Source organism: Python bivittatus, unplaced genomic scaffold, assembly GCF_059951505.1.
Source record: "Python bivittatus isolate LINGU-HERP-01145 unplaced genomic scaffold, Pbiv_v1 ctg000980_np1212, whole genome shotgun sequence".
Lineage (NCBI taxonomy): Eukaryota > Metazoa > Chordata > Lepidosauria > Squamata > Pythonidae > Python > Python bivittatus.
The window spans coordinates 13,587,840-13,614,584 of NW_028277125.1; the positions used below are offsets into that span (position 1 = coordinate 13,587,840).

The 26,745-nt window shown below is 38.6% G+C and overlaps 1 protein-coding gene across 1 annotated transcript in view; it reads left to right on the forward strand.

Moving 5' to 3' along the window:
- SPATA16 (spermatogenesis associated 16) overlaps nucleotides 1–26,745 on the forward strand; it is a 148,188-nt gene that overhangs the window by 47,766 nt on the left and 73,677 nt on the right. The window contains exon 3 of the mRNA XM_088132139.1: nucleotides 8,583–8,672. Within this exon, the coding sequence (XP_087988265.1) occupies nucleotides 8,583–8,672 (90 nt within the window). The remainder of the gene's footprint in view (nucleotides 1–8,582; nucleotides 8,673–26,745) is intronic.

Sequence of the window (26,745 nt, forward strand, 5' to 3'; positions counted from 1 at the left end):
ATGTGTGATGCATTGGTGGGGGAGTATATGTGTATGTCTGTGTGTGTGCCAAATTCTGTCTCCAACTTCATCATTTGTCTAAGACTTCACAAGGACCAATCAAAGCAGGTAGTTAGGCCAGAACACTTATTGGTCTGACTCAGACTCAGTATGACAGTTTTAGAGGTTCGTGTTTTTTATTATTCAGCCAATGATTTTTTTTTTAAAACCTGTTCTATATATACAGGGTTTGTGTGCAAAGTTAGAGCCAAAAATATCACCAGACAGGTAGGTGTGATTGGCTCTGAAGTATCCTTACTTCATATGTACAAGCACCTCATTCAACTTATTTAATGTACTTATTTACTGAGCTTCTATGCCACCATAATTGAACCAATACCCAGTGGTTTATGTCAATGAAAACGTATTAGGCATTGAAAATCAATAACAAGATCAATGATAAAAAATAACCCAACCTAACACAAGTACAGTAAATAAGGTCCACACAATAACAACATTCCCCAGGACATCCACATGCCCTCTGGAACCAAACAGGTTTCTCTAATTTCCAGACAGTCAGCAATGAGGGTGCTGCCTTAATCTTGGGAGAGATGGTGTTCCAAGGTGTATGGGTCAATATGGGTCAGCGCTGTTTTTGGACCCTGCCCACTTCATTATATGAAAGTGGGGGACTATCAAAGACTGTCGATGCAATGTACATACTAGGCAATTAAGGAGGGCCACTTTGGGGTGCTAGAAGCAGTCCTATAGATAATTTAGCAATAAATCATTTCGGTGTTATTAGTTAAAACCAGCACTTTGAATTGCACCCAAATTCAATTCGATTCAAACCAATAGGGATGGTATGGTAACTGTTTCTCCAACATATGAAATGAAGTATTTTGGACCAATTGCACATTCCAGGTAGTCTTCAAAGGCAGGCCCCTGTAGGGTGCTTTACAGTAATCTTACATCTATCTAGTTTCCAATAAAACAAACTGATGGTTTTGCATGATAAAATTAGTGAAGCAGAATTGTCCCCAAAATGTAGAAGTGTCTTTCCAAGCTGTATTACTTGCAGATCAGAAATTACAGGTGCTATCAGATACACAGGGAATGACATATCAATCTATCAGTGATACATTGCTTTCATGCGATATCCCCTAGAACATACATCCTTGCAACATGTATGTAAATTTCTTTCACTGCATGTCTTGATCTGGGCCATAACAAATGATTCTTACTGGTAATACATTTTTTCATACCTTTTGCAGTGCATCAGTATACCTTCCATCTGCAGTTAGATCTGTTTTCAGTCCAAGAAATAGATAACACACATCAATGTATGTCACTTAAATCTTCCATAAAAAAAGAGGAGAGGCATAAATCAAGGAAAGAAACACCAGAAATTGTATCTTCTGTAAACCAATTATAACAAGCATCCAAGAATGTAAATCAGTATGCAATAAATTCTGCAAAGGATATTTCTCTGCACATGGATTTTCCTTCCTGAAGACAGCAGGAAAATGCTAATTTTAATAAACAGAATTGTGTTTTATACACAAAGGTATTATAAGAAAGATTTATACTGATAAAGGTCACAATCTAGCATGAAAAACATATATCTAGGCCAGTCGGCTTCTCTGGTTTGGGATGGAAATAGGTTGTTGATCACTTTTGCACTAAACACTGCAAAGCTTGCCCACAGGGAAGTTATAATAGGAGGCAACATCAGAGACTCAGCTAATGGATAGATTCTTCATTAGAGACAGAGATCATACTTTAGGCCCAGGATCAAAATAATCTACACTTTATTGTTCAATGAGCTGAACTTTCTGTCTGCAAAATTCTGTAACGTATGCAGCGAGACTGATTGCATTGTAAATTCATTGCTTGCAGAGCTAATAAATCCAGTGATGTCAGCCTGATCCAAAACAACAGATTCCATGGTGATTCATAATATTCTAAATTAAAACTGCCTGGACACGATCCAACTGAGTTCAGTGCATTTATCCCACTAAACTCATGTGTAAGTTGAGCATAGGCCTCTTCCATTTACTTACTTACTTACTTACTTACTTACTTACTTACTTACTTATTTATTTATTTATTTATTTATTTATTTATTTATTTAAATTTAGGCACCACCCAACTCCAACTGACTCTGGGCAGCTCACAAAGTGATACCATAAAAATCAATACAAACCAAAACAAAGATGGGATCTGGGCCTAATACAGAAACAAAACCAAAAAATAACCAACATACTCAGCAAGAGACCCCATCTATCTCAACCCAAGACCTGGAAAAACAACTAGGTTTTCAAGGCTTTACAGAATGAAAACAGTGTGGGAACCACATGGATTTAAGGAGGGATCTCATTCCAAAGGGCAGGTGAGGCAACAGAGCAGGCACACTTCCTGAGTCCTGATAGAGGACGCTATTTGATCAAAGGGACCTGGAGCAAGCCAACTCTATTAGCACCTACAGGCCTGGCAGAAACCATGGGAGACAGGCAGTCTCAGATAAACTGCCCTTATGCCATGTAAGGTTTTATAAGTGATATCCGACACCTTCAATTGCACCTGAAATCAGACTGGCAACCAATGTAGCTCACACAGTAGAGGTGTCACATGGGCATAACCAAGGCACACCCATCATTGCCACACTGCTACATTCTGGATCAGTTGAAGCTTCCAAGAGGTTTTCATGTAGAGTGCATTGCTGTAGCTGAGCCTTGAGTCAGGGCATGAGTGACTATCTAAAGGCCCTCCTGATTCAGGAAGGTAGTAACTGGAGCACCATATGGAGCTGGGTAAAGACCCCCTTGGCCATAGCTGCTACCTATTTTTCAAATAGGAACTGGGAGTCCAACAGGAGCCCCAGATTGTGCATCACTTTGGAATGGGGAAGTGCTACCCCATCTAAGAGTATGGATGGAGAGTTTTTATTTAGAAAGGTTTTTTTAAGATATACAGATATATAGAGATACAGATATATAAGCTTGATACACCTTCTTATTCAAAGGCTAGTTGGTTACAGGGGCTGACCAAATGATTTACTGATAGAGGATAGAACTTAGTTTCAGGGAAAATAAAAATAATTGAAAATCTATTTCATACAGTAGAGCTACTCAAGAGAGACAAGAAGGAAACATTGTGGAAAGTCAGGCCAAATAATTACATTTGGAGTTTGATTTGCATAGTTCTCTTAACTCAGATGTATGGATGTGCATAAAGTAATAACAAATATTTGATACAGAGAAAAATGAATTATGGCTGTCACTGGAAGCTTGTAATGTTATTTATTAGTACTGTATTTCATTCTACAAGAATACAGAAACATCGCTCTTCGTCATTTCTGTTGCTGTTTGGTGGTGTTTTTAGAACATTTGTAAGAAATGTTTTAAAATGTATAATAGTCATCTATCACCTTTCAGTTACAAGCTCTCTGTGTGGTGGTGGTTACTACATACAACTGGACAATGTTTAGAATGTTTGCTGCATCTTGAAGAACTTTGTTTGGGCTGACAGGAGTATTAAAAGCTGCTGTGTATTGAGTCAAACCGTTAGTCCTCCTCATATGGTTGATGGAGACAGAGGAAATCTCCAGGATTTCAAGCAATTTTCTTCAGATCTGCCAAATAGGAGTGGCCCAACTATTAAGCAAAGAAAGGAAACTACCTCAAGCAACATATGCTGGGGCTCACTGCAACTGCACCACAGCTGATCTTAGGGCATCTCTAACTCTTTCCCTTGGCTGGAAGGTAGAAAACAGATGCCTTACAACCAAACCTGGACCCTCAAGCTATTCTGCTGCTTCAAGTGAAATGATGAATGCTGTCACAATACTCATGTTGAACTGAGTTAAAGTCCAATCCTTTCCATTTGTATCTGGTTCTTGGAAGGGAGGAAGAACTATCTTCACATTGAGAAGCATAATATGCATTTATTGTACCTTTGACTGGACCTACAAGCTGGACCAAGCTGGTACCAAACTGAGAACATCTTGACAGCCATATATCAGATACATAGGTTTTTAACCTCATACTTTTATGCCAAGTCCTTGGCCAAGTGACATGTGTGATTACCAAATCAAAACTGTACATGCCTATAACAGAGGAAAAGTGAATAAGAATTGACACATCAGACAATCCATGTCTAATAAAATTTAAGAAGACAGGGAGCAGTCTTATATTATGTCAAACTGTTGATCCCTTTAGTTGGAGTATCAAAGAAAAGTATTTCCAGATCCTAACTGGAGATACTAAGGTTTAACTAGGATCTTCTACCTGTTGAATAAATCCTCTGCAAATGAACAAACAGAAGTGACCCATCTAGAAAAAAATGTTTTCTTGTGAAAGTTAACACTGGGCCAAAATTTCTCAATTCCCCTCTGTCCCATTCAGTTTGATAATACAGAGAAATGTTTTGGTACATGGCAGAGTTCCCTGTTTAAATTTGATTGTGCTGTCAGCAAATAATCACAATTTTTGTGAGAACTCAGAATGCTTTGGACTGATACTATACCCAGATGCATTTAGAGAAAGGAAAAATTACAACTACAAGCTAGTGGTAGATTTAGGGATTTTTTTTTAACACTGTCTACCCAGCATTCTTTAAGTTCTAATTAAAAGGGGCCTATTCTACCTATTAATGTTAATCTCCTGCCACAAAGGTTTTAAACCCTCCTGCCACAAAGGCTTAACATACATTATTTTTTAAAATTCCTTTCCCAACTTTTCACACACGCATGCTTTCAAGTCAGTGTTGACTCCTGGCAATTGCCTGGATAAGTCCCTGCAGTTTTCTTGGCAAGATTTTCAGAAGTGGTTTGTCATTGCCTCCTTCCTAGGGCTAAGAGTGACTGGCCCAAGGTCACCCTGCTGGCTTTGTGCCTAAGGCAGGACTAGAACCCACAGTCTCCTGCTTTCTAGCCTGGTGCTTTAACCACTATACCAAACTAGTTCTTACTTAAACACTGATGACAGGATAATGTCCTCCTCTAGTCCTAAGGTAGTAAGGTAGCTTTAAAAGCCCAGCACAGATTGGATAGCATGGCATGTACAATACTGTCTTCCATATCATCCAGCACTCTATGAGATTGCTGAAAGAATATTGCTGTCAACTCACAGCATCTGCTCTAACAGCCAGTTCTGAGCATAGAGGTTTTTAGAACCTATTGTGGCCTGGCAGGGTACATTTTACCCTGATTGATTATGTACATTTCCCTCCTCTTCATCATATGATTTTTTTAAATTCTTTTTATATTGTACTGTTCTGTGCTGGTCTTTGGCTGTAATAAAGTTTAAGTTTCAAAATTATAGAGGTAGTTGTATAAGCACTAAGGGGACTAAGTAATATATAAATCATGGAATTCAGCTATCCAATCTTTTGTAGCTCTACTGAGGTGGAAGAATTTTAACGTGGGATACATTTGCAAAATACTTCTTGTTTTGCTTTTAAGAAGACTGACACCATCTAACATTAACCAGCCTCTTGCATTTATGGTTCCAGAACAAACCGATAAAAATTAAGTCACGATATGAAGGAAGAAGATTTAAGCTTCGTACTTTTCACATCAAAGTTCTCTCTCTTGTTCATCCTTTGCATTAAGGCTGTTCCTTCCTGTCTGCATAACTTGTAAACAAAATTGCATGCTATTGGTTTTCACTGAGACTCTTGAGACAGTGCTGTCAAGGCTTAAACGTGGTCAGGGCACACCGTGAACAATCATCTGGATAAGCCTTGAAACTCTCAAATGAACAAAAGTAGATCTCAGATCTCAGTTCTAAAGTGTCAGAGCTAACGTATTCTTCCAGAAGAGAAGAAAAGGAGGTTAAGAGCTGTAGAACAGATCTTCTCAAGGTAATAAAAGTATAATTTGAAAAGGAAAAAAAAATCCTGAAAACTAATTTGTTGACATTTCCTATCACTGGGTCATGAGTACCTGTGTGTTTACATCTATCAGAACACATCATGCTCTGACAGTAGAAAATGGGTGGTTAAGTACTAGTGCTATTGCTAAGCAATGGTATAGCCAATAATCTAGTGGGGGGGAAATCAATATAGCTATTATCAACTGTTGACAACCGCTTGGAAAAGCAATAATTGCCTTTAAAATCTTTTGTGAGAGTCCCAGTGATCAGCCAGTTTGTTAACTTGTTTCTAAGCAAGCTCATCATAAAAATGCCACACACACACAAATTGGACTTGATGAGACTGCTCTAGCTAATCTTTGGTTTTCAGCAAAGGGCTTGTTTCTTACTGGGAGAGTACTGTGACCCAGTGCTAAGAATTCTCTGGGATTTGCAGAAAAGAAAAAAAAAAAAAGGAATGAGTATAGTTCTCATTACCTATGTATGTTTGCTTATTTGAATATCAAGATTCTCTTATATCCAATTCAGAATTGTTGGGTAATTATTGTATTAATTTTTATGCATTTAGAATGCATACAGATCAAGAATTGCTGGATGTCTGCTGCAAAGGTTCACAGCCAGATTATTCCTAATGGTTGGGATCAGCCTGGCACCTCTCAGGCACTTTAAGCTGGTGAGGCAATCCTCTCCTTAGGCATGATCTTCCAGTTATTCTGTCTGGACAGCAGAAGAGTTTGGATCTTTCAAATGGGCCTCTTCCTCTGAACCTGCCAGGTCTCCCAGCCAATCACTCCCTTTGAAAGAGGGATCTGGCAGATCACAGGGAACAATCCCTGAGCAGCTGTGTGGTGCAGCAGGAGGGAGACTACCTCTGCGCCACACCATTCTTCCCCCATGTGTCTCCAATTAGTCAGGCTACTTTTAAACACAGGTTTAGCAGTTTTTCAGCTGACAGGAAGTCTAGGAGGTTATTCAGTCAGGTGAAATGGAGCTCTCCTGCTGTACCATATTACTTCCCTGTGTGTTACTTGTTAGCCAAGCTACTTTTAAACATGGGTTTAGCACTCAAAGGAGATCTATATGTTTGGAGACCTGGCAGGACTCATGTCAGCTCCTCCTTCTCCTGTTGCCTTTCCCAGCCCCAGCAATCAGGGGTTGAGAGGTTGTGCAAAGCCTGAGGGACTTTCAAAAGATTGATAAGCCATTTGTCAAAACAGGCCTGCTTCCAGCCCCATCTTAGTTAAGAGTGAGGAGTAAGGTTTTTTTCCCTGTCAGCTGATGGGAGGGGAGAGAGATAATGCTGGGAGAATCCTTTTCTTTAACTTGTCCTGCACAAAGGAAGTAAGAATGACACCCAATGTGTTGGGGGGCAATTAATTATATGTTGGTATAGTTTATTTCAACTAAAAATCTAAGGACATGCAACCAAAGTTATGCCAAAAGAGCAGTGAGGCAGGCAGTCTTTATAAAGCTTCGGCAGTATCTGGGTGATACTGTAATTTATAGCACATCTGGGGAAAAGAAAAGAAAAAAAACCTTAGTGGTGGGCAAGCTATTTTTCCATTTACTGATCTCCTCAGAACCAAATAACATACAATTATTAACTGAATGTCTGTATTGAGTATGCACCCTTTGAAATGCAAACAGCATCCCCTGAAAGAGCCGATCAAAATACTATCCAGGTTCGCAGTAGATGAAATGGTTCATTGAACAGTTTTCTCCCTGATACAGTGCTGAAAGAAATTACTCCCCCCAAGTCATTTTTACATTCAGAGAAATGTTTATCAAGGTCAGAGCAGGCAAAGGAAGAGTTAAAAAAAATCCCTTGCTGTCACCTCAGTAAATATCTCCCCATCCCATCCCAACTGGCTGCTAATTGTATACTTTTAATTTAGATGTTAAATATAAGGACTAGTTTAACATCTAGCTTGTCCTGCATTAAGGAATCCCTAGTTAGCTTCCAAGGAACTCTAGCATTCCCTGAATGCAGATTTTGAATTATAATAATTATTATGTAAAGTTGAAGCAGTAATAATAGCAACAATACAGTAATAAGGAGGTCTTTCATAGAACCTTTCCATCTTAAGGAAAATATGCACACACCCAGAGCAGCTCCTTACATATTTCCTGAAAACTATATGCTTGTTGTCATCTCAAATAGGAGGCCAGAGTGCAATGTCTTTCCAACAGGTGTGGGGCTTCCCTGGTGAGATACAATTGTAAAGGAGAAAACACCTACCGTTCCAACTGCAATGACCTGATCCTCACAAATACTCTCACTTAGTTTTGGGTGGTTGATTTTTGTATGCATAGTGAATAGTTATTAACACAAATGCAGATCATAGATAAGAAAAGGCATTATTATAATGATATATAGGGTCTTGCTGATCATTACATTCTCACTAAATGCAGGGAAACATATGCTTGGGGGGAGGGGGAGGAGGTGAAACTGCTGCTTTTGTAATAGGCCGTGCTATGAATGCAATTACATTTATGACACAGCTTTAATAGACATTTTAATAATGCCTGCTCGTCTATCTCAGCTGTCAACAAAATAGATGTGATAAGTCATTGTTGGGAATTGGGGAAAAATGCTTTCAATATAGCAATGAAAGAAAGAATGTGGATATACAGCCAACATGCTGTCCAGAGTTAGGCTTTAAATGGTTTTACCCTATTATGTCACTTTAGGTCTTTGACTTGAACATTTGTTTGCTGTTTTCCAAGGAGCATAATTCTGAACCCTGCCTATTTTCGCAACCACCTTCGTCAAGCTGCTGTCTTCCGATGCTTAGAGCGATATTCCGAGGCTGCAAGGTAGGTCTGAGATTCATGGGGCAGCTTTCCTGCTTGGAATATCAATTTCCAAGTTTTTTTTTCTTTTTTCTTTTTATCTGTTGCAATCTACAAAAGCTAAAGAAGATGGTTGAAATAGTAATTTCCTCATTGAGACTCAGTGAGCCTCCCACCATCCCAACCTCCTGAGTTCCCCCCCTTCCCCAATATAGTGCCTTTCAGATATTTTGGGCTCCAATTTCCATAATAGGAAGGTTGAAGTAGGAGTCAGTAGTTGGCCAGGGTACATTAACCACGTGGCTTCAAGGCTACCAAGCTCTGGGCCAAGAGTCTGTTAACTTGTGAAGAAGGATAGAAAGAAGAAACAAGCAACTTAAACTACCCAGGATATAAAAGTATTTGCCCTCTCTCACTGCCAGTGGGCAGTCAGTGGCTTTGGATGGCTTTGTTCTTGCCCTCAATAAAGATTCTTATTTAGCTGAGCCATGTCAGTGAGCCTTCTGCCAAGCCTAATCAAGGAACAGAGCTAAACATGTGGGGAAGTGTCAAGAGATCTGTGATATACTGCCAAGTTCCAGTCTGGGAAGCCTGACACATAAGCCCAAAGGAACAGCACCTTTGGCCCTGTTGGGAATGTCTGCTTTACAGTAGTCTACTGTACACACACAAGTAACAAAAGAAATGGAAGCAGGAAATTTTTAATTAACGTAGGAGTTTTACAACATGCCTCAGTTACAGGGGCAATGAGTGCACCATTGGGAGACTTGAAAGAAAAGGTTAGATCAGTGTTGTCCAAACTTGGCCACTTTAAGATGAGTGGACTTTGTGGCTGGCTGGGGAATTCTGGGAGTTGAAGTCCACTCATCTTAAAGTGGCCAAGTTTGCACAACACTGGGTTAGAGATAGATTGTCACAGAGAAAATCTGCGTGGTCTCTAGGAGTCAAAAACAACTTGATGTCACGTCATCCATCAATCAATTTACAGCCACACATACAGGTGGAAGTCAGTGCGGTTTGGGCAATTCTGCATGGCTGTTCCTAGCATTCGGGGGCGGGGTCAGCATTCAGGGAGGGTCAGCAACATGACATCACAGTGTCATCATGCAAGCCCCACCCTTTTCTATCTGCATCCCAACATTGCAGGCATTCCAAATGGGGGGCAGTTTGTGCCCTGACATTGCAAAGCTGCTTTTGCCTTTCTGATGAAAGAAACAAACTGTTGTGGCTGCTGACAATTCTCACACTGAACTAGTTGTGGGAATACGAACTGGCTAGAGGAACATGTAGAACCCCCTATCAGACTTCTCCAGTCTGGAGTTCTTCAGAAAATTTTGGGCTATAACTCTCATTAGCCCCAGACAATCACACTGGGAAAGACTCCTCTGTATTATCCCATTGCTTTTCTTGTTTAACACCTGTACCACCATTCAGACTGAAAATGGTTGGGTTTTTCTTTTCTTTTCTTTTCTTTTCTTTTCTTTTCTTTTCTTTTCTTTTCTTTTCTTCCTAAAAGAAAACTAGTTGTCAGCCTTCTAAGGCAACTGAGGAGCAAATCAATTCTATCTTTATATGTAAATAAGGATTAATTGATTGGTTATGTATGAACAAACATTTTACATTATTGCCATCATCATTTGAATAACTGTATCATCATCTTATATACCGTCAATATGTTAAACTATTTAGAGAGCCAGTCTGGTGTAGTGGTTAAGGCATCAGGCTAGAAACCAGGAGACCGTGAGTTCTAGTCCCACTTTAGGCACAAAGCCAGCTGGGTGACCTTGGGCCAGTCACTCTCTCTCAGCCTTTTTCAAAATGAAAAAGTTATAGGAAGCCCAAATCTGATCTATCAATCTAGTTGTGGGCAGAGAGAATCAGAGGCTAGGAAAAACAGAGCCAATTAGGAGCAGGAAGTTCCCCCTCTTACTTGAGATTTTCAAAAAGAGGAAGAAGCAACTTCACTGTCTTTGTTACTTACACCTAGTAGGACGTAGAAGGAGTAGAACATCTCTTTGTGGCTATAAGCAGCACCCCAATCCCTAGAGATCTGTGCTGTGATTAGTGATCTAGGAAATATCTAACAGTTTAGGGACTAGTGGAAGCTAGTTGTGAGTCTGAATTTTGATTTTTTTTTTTTTAATGGAAGATTTTCTGAGTCGCTGTGCCTTTGTTATCCTCTGTTCAATTTCATTCTGCCCTTACTCTGTCCCTCTGTGTGTGCATGTGTGTGTGCGTTCCTCGCTGAAAGAGCAAGTGGCTAAGAAAACTGTTCAGAGCCAGTGACTCTTCCTCTTTCTTCCTGCCCTGTCTGGACTGTCAACTTCTGTTTAGTTCCTTAATCTCAATATACATAATTAAGACTTACTGAATCAGCACCTTCATTCTGAAAGGATTTGAATTTTAGCACATGCACCTTCTCCTGGTCAGTTAAAATGCAGCAAAAAAAAGGCAAGCTAAGGAAGTAGGTTTGCATTTTCCTCCTCCCAAGTAAACGAGTGCCGAAAGGGACTTCCTTTGGAATAAAGTGGATAGGGGCAGCATTGACTAAGTAGGCTTTTCCCCAGGAGTTGTAAAAAGGTGCAAGAGGATTGTGGGTGGAGGATGTTGACATCTCCCTTGTGATCCAGGGAGCTCAGTCCACCACAGCCTTATGTGTAAATGTGCAAACATACCCCATTACTATATCTCTTCTTCCTGTGCCCCCTAACGTCAAATAAAGTTCATTTTGATCAGAATTCACATACATTTAGGGGGGAAGTGTACATTTATCAGTTTCTTAGATTTGTACCCCATGTTTCATGCAGATGTCCCCTCATTTTATCCTCACAACAACAACCCTGGAAGGTTCCTCAGACTGAGAGAGACTGGCCCAAAATCTCTCAGTGAATTTCCACAGCTAAAAGCAGACTTGAATCTAGGTAGCTATGATCCTAGTCCACCACCTTAATTATCACACCGCACTGATAAAGAAATCAAGAAAATTCTTCTAACTGCACTTGATTGCAAAGTGGGAATGCTTATTTGTTGAAACTGATTTCTTACACATTTTCTATTATATGCAATGTTACATTTTAATGGGAAAAAGAGGAATATAGCTCTCAACTAATTAAAATGTTTTAGCTGATGAATCTTCTGACTTGTTATTAATGAATGAATCAATTAAATTTAATGAAATGTGCATACTGTCAGTCCCAGTTGTTCCCTCTAAGAAAAGCATTTTACTCCCCGCTCTCTGCTTCTTCATTCCCGAATGGTCTGTTTTTCTTCTCCATCTGACATTCCACTTGTTGAGCATGTTCAGTCCCCCCAGGCTGTCAGTGGGAAAACATCAAAGCCTCCACAAATATGCTGATGCCTCTCTCCTGCTGTCTGTGCCCCCATTTTCAGCTAAAGAGACATGGAATTTGGTAGCACCTTCAAGGCTAACTCATTTTATTAGGGCACCTTCAAGACTAACCAACTTTATTAGGGCAAAAGCTTTTATCCTAATAAAGTTGGTTAGTCCTGAAGATGCCATCAGAGTCCACATCCCTTTCATTGCCCTAGACCAGTGTTTTTCAGACTTGGCAACTTTAACTTCAAGTCCACATATCTTAAAATTGCCAAGTTTGAAAAACACTGCCCTAGACTAGCACCATTCTTCCTTCCCCATTTTCAGCTATAGTCTTAGCACCTGAGTTTACTCTTAAAAGGAGTGATTGCATAGTTAATACAGAAGAGCTGATGCTCATTGTTAAAAAGAAAGGTCATCTTTAACTTTTTAAAAAAACCTTTTCATTTCTTATATATGGTGTAGGCTTTCACGGCCAGCGTCAATCAAGCAGTGATGAGCTTTTGAGCTGAATGGCCGCGTTCTAGTTTTCTTGGGTCCTGACATTTTGACGGGAGCTTTGGCTGGCATCTTCAGAGGCAGAGCGAGCTGCTTTGTAGTGTACCTCTCAACAGCTCACAGGCAACTGAACAGGCCTGACTGGCTTTTGTGTTTGTATCTAGCAAGCTGCTTTTATTTCTTATTTCATGGAAAGAGAGAAATTGTTGCAATGGTTTGAAAAGGAAAACTATTCCTCAACTATGGAATTTGAAAATACTTGCACCTTTCTAAAACTTTATTTTTGAGTTTTGCCAAATGTTTGCTAAAATATCTGTCAGCACAGATATTAAGAATCCTTAATATTAGCATGTTGATTTCTTCAGCCAAAAGACATTGCGTGTGTGCATGTGTGTATACACATACACAGACTGTGTGTACAGACTAATATCTGTTCCAGTGTTTCTCAAATTTGGCAACTTTAAGATGTATGGATTTCAACCCCCAGAATTCCCCAACCAGCCTAGATATAATCCTATTTGTTTTCTTAGGGAAATCATAGAAACTCTGTCAGTGGAAAAATCAGAGACAAAATAAACACACACACACATACACACACACACACACACACACACACACGTTTTCAAATGAAAAGTAATGAAAATATAGAGAAGCAGCTTCTAAACTGAGACTTAGAAACTATCAGAACAGCTAATGAAATTGTTTTACAAGTGAAATAGAGTGTTAGGGAAACTTGTAAAGAAACTACAGTGAAGAATGATGCTAGAATTGTAGAAGGAATAACACGCTCATAAAAAGAGACCATTAAGGTTAACGTGACAATGGTAAATCTTTAATAAGCTGACAGTGCCACCCCAAAATATCTGGCATTGAAATTAAAAGTCCAGGTCTTTTCTTAGATACACAAGTGAAGTTGCTTATAAATTGGTGGCTGTTCTTTTTTTCAACCTACTGTTCCCCTCCTATGGATATACGGATACGCATGAACACATATTCATGTATCACAATCCAATCTAACCACCTTTCTGTTTCTGTAGACACACCCTTTGCATTACAGAGCCAGTCATACCATTAGGGAAAGTGAGATCATCATTTCAGGCAAAATAGCTGAGACACAACAGGAAGAAGCCAGCTGTGTTTGGTTTGCTTAGAGTGCGATTTCTAAGCTAACCTGCTGTTTTTGGAAGTGCCATGCTCAGCTACCAATAACCAGTCCAGTAAGGTTTCTTACATGGACTAGGTGTACTTCAGCTTAGGAAACAAACTACCTTAGGCCCACCATGAATGAAGAGTTACCCACTCTACCATTAGCCACATCATGACAAATTTTAGAAATAGTGCACTCATAAAACCATTGCCACTCTTCTTGCCTCTCAGTAAGACCTGCTGCTTGGAAATTTGAGTTCCTCGTTTATTAAAATAACAGTAATAACAACAATAATAACAACAACTGTAACAGAAAGACAGCAGGACAGAATGCCATGGTAACACCCTGTGATGGCATTAGTAAGGGCCTCGCTTTGATTTAATCCTGCAGCTGCTTCTCTGTCCAGAAGGGCCCTGAGTATTTAACCTTGAAAAAATCTATAAGCAAGCCTGAATTAGTTCATGATTCAGAGAGTGACTTTAAGGCATTCATCATAATGTTCATTCCCCAATCAGTTGCTGCAGGAGAATGCTGGATCCATGCAGCCAGGTATCCTATGAAAGACAGATGCTTGTATATTCTGAGCCATGCTTGTGAAGCATATATATATATATATATAGGAATACCCAAATACTTCACAAGCACACATGTTTATCTTCTTTTTAAAACTTGTAATAACATTTATATGTGTGTGTGTGTATTATATAAATTTTATTAAAATTTTAAAAAGAAGATAAAAACTAATACAATGTAAAGAAAGAAAACAAAGCAAAAAGAGAGAGAGAAAGAAAGAAAAAGTACAAAAAGAAAAGATAAAAAGAAATAGAAAGAAGAAGCTTCTGATTTCCTTTGCAGCAAATACAAGTATAATTACAAAATTATCTCTTACTCCATGGTTACAAAAAAAAAAAGTCTTTCTTCTATTATCTAATGATTTCTAATCATCAAAACCACAAATCAAAAGTTTATTTTTTTCAGTTTCATGCAAAAAGTCTATAATGGGTTTCCAGTCAGCAATAAATGTAGATGTTGTCTTTTCTCTAATCAAAGCAGTCAATTTAGCCATCTCTCCAAGTTCAATCATCTTCACCAACTATTCCTCCATTGTGGGTAGTGCTGAAACTTTCCACTTTTGAGCATATAATCTTGCTGCAGTTATCATATATGAAAACAAAGGTCCATGACTTTTTTCCATCTGTTTATCCATTTGTCCCAAAAGAAAAGCCTCTGTACATTACTCTGTACATTTCAATTGTACATTACTAAGATTTGTGGCATTCCTGTAAGACGCGACCAGAAGAGCACCATGCTAGATGTGCTTTAAGTAGAATCATAAAAAATAAAGCATAGTTTCTTGCATTATAGTACATAATAGAAGTTTGTTCAAAGTAAGTCAAGATAAATGCAGTCAAGGTAAATGTAGAGCAGCAGGATAAATGTGAGTTGGGAATAGTCATGGAAGATGATAGAGGGTAAGGAAGGAGCTGTCAGTTCTGTAGTGAAGAAGGTAGCATGGCATTTAGCATACCACCAATAACTTCATCACCTATTAGATTATGATCCTACAGATCATCTAATAATGGACACTGGATTAAATGACCTATAAAGTCCCTTCAAGCCCATACATTCTATGATTCTATGATCTCTGCCTACCATGTCACTAAAAATATCTTGGTAATCATAATTAGTATGGAATGCTTCACTCACACAAAATCATAATGGCCATTGGTGGATTCACTTTTTGCCTGCAAAAAGGCATCTGCTAGAGAAAGATATTTTTCCCACTCCCTCTTGTCCTCCACTATGTATCTAAATATAGTTGGGATGGTCCACCCATTAGAGGATGTACTGGGTGCTGGAAGAGTGAAAGTGAGGAGAAATCCCATTGTTTGAGCAGAAATTCATTCTCAGATTTGATGCAGCCCTAGTAAAAGATCAAACAAACCCATGGGGGAACAGGACTTTCAAGTGCTAATAGCTAAGAAAAATGGAATGAAAAATGACACATACACATGATTATTGCTAGATGTTCACAATGAACAAGAAGGGGTAACTCATCCTCATGCCCAACTTGTGAACTTTCTCCAGATTTTCTCATTGGCTCCAAAGCATGGTTCTCCATGGCAATTCCTATTATTTTTAAAAAGAGACCCAAAGCATTAACTGAGAATAAACACAGATTGCAAACTGATTACTTCGAAAACACAACAACGCAACTAAATGTCACCTTGGGCCTCTGTTTCAAGGCTCCCAAGCCTTCAGTTTTTGTTTGGGGTTTGCTTTGTGTATAATCATTGCATTGTTGCAATATTTCTGCTGATCATGAAAAAAATGCGCTCCCTGATTTAACTGTGCTTATACTTTGTGTGAAACTTTAAGGCTGTTTTTTTTATTATCAACCAAAATAGTTGAACTTGAGAAGCAAGACCAGAAGTAACCCATCTTCTACCCCCACAGAACTCATGTAATTATTCCTCTGTGGAATTCAGTTTTGATTTTTTAAACAAATACTCCTCTGTGTTTACCAACAGCAGGAGTTGACTGCACTCAGTACTGATTAGCCAAAATACATGAAGTCACCAAGAAGATTTCTGTACAATTTCTGATGCGATTTTATAATATAAAAGAGAGTATTGCTTTAAATACAATAAGTGCACAAACATCCATACAACACTTTATTTTTAAAAAGCTAAGAGGCTACCTCCAGCACTTGAGTAGGCCATCATACCTGTGATTCCAGTTACAAATCAACATATAAAAGTGGACATTTCTCCTCAATTTAGGCAGCAACAATAGCAACCCTAATCAAGGGTAGAAATTAGCTAGCTCCAACTGGCAGAAGAACATGTACCAGGCCCTTTGAGGTTGATTGGAAAGCAAGCTAGAGAACATGAAGGAAAAAATGCTCTTTCATTTAAAGCTATAAAGGAAAAGATAAATTTTCTTGCACTGAGTCTGGAAAGAGAAAGGTAGCTGCTGAATCCTGAGGAAAGTCAGAGTTACATATGCTATCCAGTCAGCTGCATATTACAATCTCGCAGTGGGAGTGATTGAATCTTCCATTTGGCTTTTCAAAAATAGCCTTGTCTAAAGCATACTTTTCTAGTCCAGACTGGAAGCTACTAAAACATGAAGTATGATGGCCAAGTCAGTCTTATCTTGCATTCTTCTTTGGACTTCTGAGCTTTGTTATTTCTTCTGACTCACGGAAAATAAATTCAAACTGAATGTTGAACATTTGTCCAGGTGCCCCGGAGAGTGGAATGGATCCTGTGCACCAAATGCTGGGCATAGCATTGGCTGACAACAGTAAAGCTTCATTAAGAACAAGGAAAAGAAGCAAGCTATTTGCTTTCGCTAGGGGCCAGACAAGGTATCTCCTACAATAAGCCTTTCCTCTAAAAAAATGTATTGGAGTAAAAATGCTGCTTGAAAATATGACAGTAGAACATACTATAAGGGCCATCCAATCTAGAAATGCATTTTTGTTCATTGATTCCACCCAGAAACCCTCCAAGCAGTCATCTCTCTTTCTGTGCCCAAGCAGATACACTTAAGATCACACCCTTCTTCCACCCTTCTTTCATATTCCCTTTTCCCCTTCACAGACTAAAACTGACCATAGCTTAGCATTGCATTAAAGCATTGCAAACTATGGTTTGAATTCTTAAGCCAAAATTCCAGCCCACTGTTTCATCTCAACTAGCACATTACAATTGCAAGCATATCATATGTGAAAGAGGCCATCGTTTGCCATAATTGGATACAGTAACGAAGTAGGGTTTAATTCAACACTGCGCACATTGCACAGCCTGAAGTTACCACATCCAGAGTCCCCATGGAGATGGGCAGCCTTATATATGTAAAAAATAAATAATAAATGAAGCAACCAAGAGTCAAGATTGATGCAAATGAGGTTTTGTTGCATTAACTTGATTAATGCAATTTTAATTGCATTTCTATTAAATCAACTCCAGTTTTGTCCTGGTCCCATGTACTTGTTGGAGCACAGACTCTGGCATTGTGGAATCAAAATGCAGGACACAAGTGCAAAATAATCAAGGCTTCACTGCAGTGTTTATTAGGCGGTATGTACTGGAAGGGAACCCCACCAAAGGTTAGTGGGAGACACTCCCCTAAAGGCAAAATGGATGGCTTGATATTTATGCAGTTCTACAAGAAGGAAAAGGGAAAAGAACACATAGATATACATATTCATATGATGATGCAGGCATACCTAAATGTGCAATACTTCTCAAGTTACTGTCTGTCCCTGTTCTTGTCTGCTATCTACAAGGACAGAACAACTGCTACCTATAAGGAAAGCAATAGTGTCAGAGAGGAAGAAACAAATTGGTTCAAGGTGCTGACTGCTAGGAAGAAGGCATCCTCCCTTACGTTGCTTGGGGATGTTTGTGATAAGGGGTTTACCATCAACCTAGTTCACACCAACTTCAAGAAAAGTTCACGCCAGCTTCAAGGGTGCTGCATATTCCTTTATGTTTCAATTTTGTTAAGATGATCCCATTCATCTGAGGCCTCTAAAAACTTGCTTCTTTTCCCCAAAGATTCATCAAAGATATATTTGCCTCATTTTCCCCATAGCATGCAATCAAAGTCTAAGTCCTAGCTGCAAAAATGTTTAAATGTTTAGTGATCCCAACAGTTCAGTGGAGGGGGAAATAGACAAAGAACCACATGGTCCATATTTGGTTTGCTCAGGTCTCTAATGCCAAGTCATGAACTGTAGCCTTGAAAATAATTTTCATAAGTAAAATAAGTGACGAATATAATGCTCTAGTGTTCTGTTCAATCAAGAAGGAGGAAACATCTAGTACATTCTTCAGATTTGGCTACCTTCCCATTATTTGAGTATGTTTTCTTCCTCAAGGCACTGGGTGCTATCACAACATAGAAATATTTAGGGATCATCATTCTCTCACTTGGAAAGCATTTTGCGAATCAGTAAAAGCAGGTGTTTCTTTCCTTACGGATTTGCTTCTGCCCAATGTATGTTTCTTTGGCTACAGAAGAGCTCAGGAGCAAACTGTAGAAGCAAAAAAAATATATATTCACCAGAAAATGATAGCCCTTGGCACCACTGCATCTTCAAATGACAATGGGCTAGAAAGATTTTCCCCTACGAGCCTACACTTTAAGCAACTGAATTATCACACTATTCTCTTGCAGGGTAAGCAATAAAATGCAAAAAAAAAAAAAAGTAAAAAGTAGTATGGAAGGAAAATAAATGCTGGAGATTAGAGAAAGGAAATGGAAATATAGCTTAACAGAGTTTACACTGTTCACTATATTTAACTATACCTTCCTAACTTGCAAACCATCCAGATTTTCACCACATCTGTATACCACTTTGCCTTTTGCTCTTTAAGCTGCTCACCTCTCCCTTTTGGAGGATCTCATGAACTCCATTCAACACAACGTTCTTGGCCTTCCCCTTTTTCTCAAGCCATTTATTTTTCTTTCATAGATTTGTTTTCCAGTTCTATGCTCATTCTTTCCATCTACATGAATAAACCATTCAACATACTTCTTTTATACTGGTTACTCACGTTTATATTCAGTCTCCATTTACTCATTACCATTCATTCTTAACTTTCTCCCTTCTTGTTTAATCGCACAAATCTTGTTCTTAAGCATGGGCCGAGTAACCCGTTCCCATTGCAATCAACCTACTTTTATGTTTCTCTTAAAGTACTCAATTCCCACCTCCATATAGCAAAGTAGGTTGAAGCATGCTTTTATGTACAGCATTTTTTTTTAATGTATTGCTAAACAGGCACTCCCTGCCACAGGCCAGAAGCTACCCACTACCTTTCTACAAGTATTTGCATGCTTTAAAATTTCTCCATGCATTTTTTTTTTCATTTTCAATCAACATTTTACCATGGTATATACATTTATCTATTTTTATGTAAAACTTGCTATTATTCAATTTTCCCAGTCAAACACAACTCCTTTGGTTTTTGATATGTAAATTTTTGGATCCATACTTCTTGTTGCATTATATAATCTGTCTAACATTCACTGCAAATCATTTGGGTTTTCAGACAGCATCCTGCTGTCTACATTCAAAAGTATCGACACATTCATGTCCCAAGCCAATGCCCCTCTAACATTGCCACAAACATTCCTTAGATATTTATCCATAAATATATTGAACAACCAAGGGAACATCACATATTCTTCTTTTAACTTCCTGCTCAATCTTGAACCGTTTGCTAAGCATTCTGATTATTCTCACACAAGCGTTACTGCTTTTACTACATTCAGCAACCAATCTTCAACTCCACTTTCATGTGAAATTTCTATAATTTGGTTTTATTAGCTTATCAAACATTCTTCTGAATCAGCAGATGTAAACTTTCTCACATTCATATGTTTCTCAGTGATCTGATGGAAAGCAATAATTTGGTCTATGCCCTCCTTGCTAGTGTAAAGCAGGACTACACTTCCCAAAATTTGCTCCTTGTCAGCTGTTTTGATCAGAATTTCCTTCAGGACTGCATCTCTCCATACCAGGAGAAGCAGCTTGTTGTCTCCCATTTTCAGGGAGTCAGAGGGGGATGAGGCCCAGAGCCATTGTGTCATTGGGCCAGCCCTTTGAGACACCCTGTCACAAGAAGTGTGTTTGGCCCCAATTTAGTCACCTTCCAGAAGCTTCTGAAAACAGAGCTTTGCTAGGGGGATTGGGGGAAAGACACCAGATACAATCTAGGATGTATGTCCTTGTTTTTTTGACTGGAGATTTTTGTATTTTTAATTTGTATTGTTATTCTTTTTTTTTTTTTCATGTTGTGATCCTCCAGGAGTTTGCATACAACTGAGGTGGGTTATAAATGTGATAAATAAATTCCACCAAACACCTTCCCAGACACACTTAACAAGTGAATGGATTTTACATTCTATCTTACAATAGTTTTGTATCAGGAACTTGATATGTATGTTAAATAAGTCACACAGCCAGTCCATAAAAACACTACCATATTTTAATGTTTCTCCAGTTATACCATCTACACCTGCAACCTTGCCATCTCCAACATTCTCACAGCATTTATTACTTCCTTTTCATCTTTTTTTTTTCCTGGACAGTAACATTTGTTATATTTATTTCAATTCCATTCTTCAACATAACACTGTCATTCTCATGAAAATTTCTAGAATATTCTTTCTAAGTTCCAGCATTCCCTCACTTCAGTTTCATCACAAATTATGTCACTATTTTTAATTCATTCACTAATTCTCTCAATTTTTGACCTCAAACAATCAAAGCAATCATGCCTTGAATACCCTAGTACTTAAACCACATATTTAAAACAGACCTTTTTAAGCAGATACTCACCAATCACCATTCTCATTTGTTCTTGGGTCTCTGAATGGTCCATTCACTTTTACCATATTCTGTTTTTGTACATTCTACTGACAACATGGACAAGTCCATGCAGTTTTCATGGCAACATTTTTTGGAAGTGGCTTGTCCTTACCTTCTTCCTCCTAGGGCTGGGAGACAGAGACTGGCCAAAATTTACCAGCTGACTTCCATGCTTAAGGCAAGATTCATACTAGTCCAGCACCTTTAACTACTACACCAGACTAACTCTTCCCCTAGAATAATGAATGGTTTTTCCGAAAACTGATTCCTGTTTCTTTCACCATCACCATTCACTGTTTTGGAGAATGCTTTGATTTCTAATTAATGTTTCTATTTACTAAACCAGGCAATGTATTATCACTACTAGCAGAATGTGAACTAATTTCACATTTTCAGACCAATACAAACCAAATCTTAGATACCATTTGAAGTCTGCAGTTGTCTGAGTTTTACTGTGCAGTTAACCAGCAATATAAACAATGCATCTTAGGGAAAAGACAGCCCAGAAATAAATAAATAAATAAATAAATAAATAAATAAATAAATAAATAAATAATAAGAAAATAACATACCAAAATACATTATGTGCAGGAGGGATGTAAAAACTGTACCCATGGCAGAATTGCTAAGAAAAATACCTACAGTATGTTTGGAGAAATCTATACCAAATACTAACAAATGTTAGTGTGATTTTTTTTTTTTAAATCTCAGTTTCAACAAACCAGACTGGATACATGGGCATCTACAGGAGGTAGGGAAGGGAGGCAAATGATGGGAAGTGTGAGATGATGTCATTACACAAATGTTGCAACCAATGCACACATATGATATGTGAAGATACATGTCTGTAATGGTGTCATTTGCCTGACAATGTGTATCATCATTTTAACATCATAATTTGCTACAGAGACCTCTGACTTAACATACATGCAACAAAGAGAAATATGACTGCAATATGTCATTGACATTAACTGGGATCTATTGAAGCCTGTAGGATAGGCCACACCAAGACCAGGGTCAGATATGAGACTATATCCACAAAATAGTTTCTATGATAGACTCATTCGTCGTGAGCAGTCTAGTTTTCTGAGCTCAGAAATAATAACTGAGCTCTTATAGCAGTTGGCTCAAACTGATCCAAATTTTGGAGGCTGCTTTGATTACTAATTCATGTTTGTCTTTACTAAACCAGGCAATGTATTATCTCTGCTAGCAGAATTTATTTCTTTAAAGGAGATGGTAATGCATTCATGAGATAAGAGACTGCAGCAGAGCTGAAACAACATTTTTATCATGGCACACTAGTCTAAAATCAGAATAAATGTCTCCATAATAATCAGTAATTTGCTGTTTCACCCATCTACTGCACAAATTATCTATCACATGGAGTAAATGCAGTGGAAAAACATCTATTTTTTTTTCTCTGACATAGTAAACCTCTGTCTAATGGCATAGCATTTCTGACTTCAAGTGAGAGATGCTCAACTGACCAAAGTAAACATATCCCCAATGGCTTTAAACAAAAATCTAGAAGAGCACTTGACCAGAACTTAACCAGCTTCTGTCTGCTATGTGTAGGCTTCCATTTCATTTTATTATTCTGGAGGGGAAATTCCAAACAAAAGTTGTCTACTCAGCTATGATGTATTGCTTAAAAAAATCAAAGATTTTATATATATATATATATATATATATATATATATATATATAAAATAAGATGCTATGAAGTATTGAGTGAACCTTGAAATTCCTGAAGACATTTCTTTCAGGTTGGAGGCTAAGCCAAAAATAAGTAGGAGAAGACAGACATAGGGTTAAAGAGAAAGGACATTCCTTGTCTATAGCTTATAGGATATAGTGTTGTAAAGATTTAGGGCCAATAGAAGAGAATATATGTAGCTCAGGGTTGAACTGTGGAGTCCTTGGGGTTCTCTGAGCTCAGAGAACCCCAGGGACTCCACAGACTTAGGGCCTTTCCCCACTTGGACCTCAACATAGCATAACTATTTCATTATACATTTATACATCTATAAATGCATGTATATATTTGTAAATCTATACATTAGTAAACTATGCATAAACAAATAAATAAACAAGCATGCCATGACAATATCTTGTTTCTGCTGGGTCCCCATGGCATTGCTTTCATCTCTTCCCCACCCCATACATTAGATGAGTGTAAGTCATTCTGTGCCAAGGAAGAATTTTTCCTCTGGTTCCAATGCTTTCCAAGGGTAGCCGCAAAGTAAATAAAAACTGTTAGGCTTTGTCATTCGTTATCTTGGAGAACTCAAGTGATTGTAGTCCCTTGAAACAAAGGCAATAGAGGCAGGGTAGAGACTGGAAATGGGAATGGATTAGCATAGTTATCTGCCAATTCAAGGATCGCCAGAAAGCACTTCAACTCAGCAAGGGGAGAGACATTTAATTAGGCTGCAAAAATTGCAGATGGCCAGTAATTTCATTGCTAGGTACTGAATGACTTGTCAGTAGAATTCACTGCCACAAGGCAAAGTTCCTGAAAGGATTGGATCCAATAACTCAAGACAGGATTTAGATGGGATTAGATGGCTCAAGATAGACTGAAGGAAATGGGGAAGACAGATGCGATTTGGATGGAGTATTGTGTCTCTCTTTAAATTAGGAAGTGAACAACTATTTATGCTTTATAAGTGTTAGCATCTCACAGTGGAAAAAAACCCCTTCACAATAGAAGTAAAAGTAATGAAATTAGTGAACACAAAACTAGATAATTTCTGGATTCATCCTGATCAGCTTATTAACAATAAAAGTTCTGTGTGAACCAAAGAGAAACTGCACAGTTTGCTTGCAAAAATGGATGCAGTGGGTCTGGTAGAAGACAGCAGAAAGTGAATTGTTCTGTAAATACAAATGTAGGGGAAATTTCTCCAAATAATTCTTTAGTAATAGAGATCATACACACTCTTTCATTGAAGCACAAAATGTACTGGAGACAGTTGAGACTAACCCCCAAAAGGGTGAGGATACAACCACTTTGTATAGACTTGGACAAATTACAATATACATATGATTGACAGAATAAAATTGTTTACAACACATTGATTGACCATATGTATAGTGGGGTCCTAAGGGCAGAACTATGAGGTACTGAGAACAGTACTACAAAGACAATGACGTACTTTGAGAGAATAAAGAGGCGGTATTTCATGAGCATAGTTTTTTTTTTCCCCCAGGGAGTTACTTTTATGGGTTTATCTTATATTGGCCTTGCTTCCCAGCATTGTTCTTATATCTTAGTGCCCTAATCAACATTTTTTGTGTTTAAATGATTTATGACTGAGCTGAGAGTACATTTTTCCCTTGGAAATCAGTTTGGGGAAGGGATAATTCACTTACCTCAACTAGCACCATCTTTTCTACTTCACCAAGCTTGTTAAAAAGGCTGCTTTCATGGATCTTACATCCACACAGTCTGTTTACCATGGTATGGAGATGCCCTGCTAACTGTTTCCAAGAACGTGTCCTCATGATGTAACCTCCACTGTCAGCCTGATACTAAGACAGTCTGGAGCTGTTCCAAGGGGTTCCAGAGTGGAAGAGGTGCTGTCTCTGGTACTGTGGTACAAAACCTCCTATGTGGATATTCTAGGATGCATGGAGGTGTAGCCTTTGAAAGTCAGGAATCAGTTAGGCTCCAATTGGTCCAGCAGATCTGCAGTGGGATCTCCTCTCACTTCTGGTTCTGTCAGCCCTATAAGGAAAACCAGACTAAGAAACCAATGCCATATAGCTCAGGGCTATTTTTATTGTAACAGCTATTGTAACAGAATCTTGCATGTCTGAATGTTCTTCCTCTCCTTCATTTTATCTTCATGTGAACTAGGGAAGGGCATGTCTGAGACATTTTCTCAAGTTACATTCTTGACCCAGGCTTAGGCCCCTTTTAACTGACCATTGCCTCGATAGCGGGCCTTCCTCCTGTCCTCCAAGGCCATTCCCTCTGCCCTCTATATGTTCCTAGACTCTGCATCTCCATGGGCTTTTGGCTGTGGCTGCAGGAGAGACCAGGCACCTCATGGTAGAAGCTATTTGTTTTGTGGGGGTTGGGTATGAAAAGAGGAACTTCATCCAAGACCAAAAGCAGGTCTTCCATGAGGTTGATAGTTCCATGGGTAAGCAGAAGCACAAGCTTTTTTCTCCATTTGGCCAATAAAGGGAGAAAAGGAAATAAAGGAGTAGCTGCAGAGTTAAACCCCCCCCCCCCCGCCAAAACCAAGTACTAGAGCAGTGTTTCTCAACCTACTGGCTGGGGAATTCTGGGAGTTGAAGTCCACCTGTCTTAAAGTTGCCAAGGTTGAGAAATACTGTATAGAGGACTTACATGGCAAGGCTTGAAATCATAGAATGTGTGTTTGTTAAGTGTCAGAATTTCAACCTTGATATTCCCATGGCTTGAGCTTTTCAAAAACATTCCAGGATTACAAACCCCATAAGAAGAGAAATGATCCTCTACCTGGGCTGAAGATGGTATTGGCTGTAGGTGATGCTCATAGGAGAGGAAAGGACATCCCAGAAGCCCCCAGACAGGAACCCAATTACAACCTGTGAGGCTTCTATTTATTAATCATCTCCCAACATGAAGTGAATATTTCATACAGTATTCATCACTAAAGATAGGATGTAGGGTGGAGCTTTTTATCTGACATACTTTCCTCCCACCACAAAGATGGGAGAAAAGCATATTAACATGGCTATGTGAATGATCTAAGGATCACTGTTTTTCAGACTTGGCAATTTTAAGATGTGTGGACTTCAACTCCCAGAGTTCCCCAGCCAGCATGCCGTCTTAGATTAAATGATGAGGTTTTCACTTTAGCATTAATCCAGAATGGCATAATGCTTGATCTGGCTAGCTCATTCAGGATTTTGTCTGCTTTGGTGATCTTAGTTCACAAAGATAGTGTTTCCATTTATAATTAAATGGAATTTAATTAAAATTATATTTATAATTCAAGGGACATCTCCTATAACATATTTTAGGTGCCTGTTAAACACTCATTCCTTTAGCAAGGGCTGAATATTGAAGGATATATTGTTTTCTTTCTCCTATCTCCCAACATGAAGTGAATATTTCATACAGTATTAATGATTATTTATTATATAATTTATTGCTGTTTCTATTTGAGATACTTCAACAGAGGAAGGAGTGTATAACTTTTTTAAAAATGGCAGCTAAGAACTAGAGTCTTCTGTATCTCTTTGTCACCATCTAGTGGCCATGCAGAGTTTGGCAGCCCAGATATAACACGATATTTGCCATCAAGTCAATTTTGATTCCCGGCAACCCTGTAAATAGTTGTCCTGAACTGAGTCTTCAGTCAGGCAGCTAATCCTTGCTAGAGTGACACCCATGGCTGCTGTTATTGTATCAATCCATTGCGTTGCTGGTCTTCTCCTTTTGCCTTTTCCTTCAACCTTGCCAAACATTATATCTTTATTAAAACAAAATGCAAACAACATCTGCTGGGTTTACACCCTTATATATCTCAGTCAACACGACTGAAACATTGGAGGAGTTCTCAACCTTCACACAACCCTTCCTGCAGTTGTTTTGAAACTCTGGTTGGCGTGAGGCGGAGGTGTGGCCCATTGGTGAGAATGAGAGGTTTTTTTAATATCTATAAAACATTGAACTTATTTTTTTTTTTACAAATCAAGATGAGCTCATACTCCTTCTGCTTAGAGA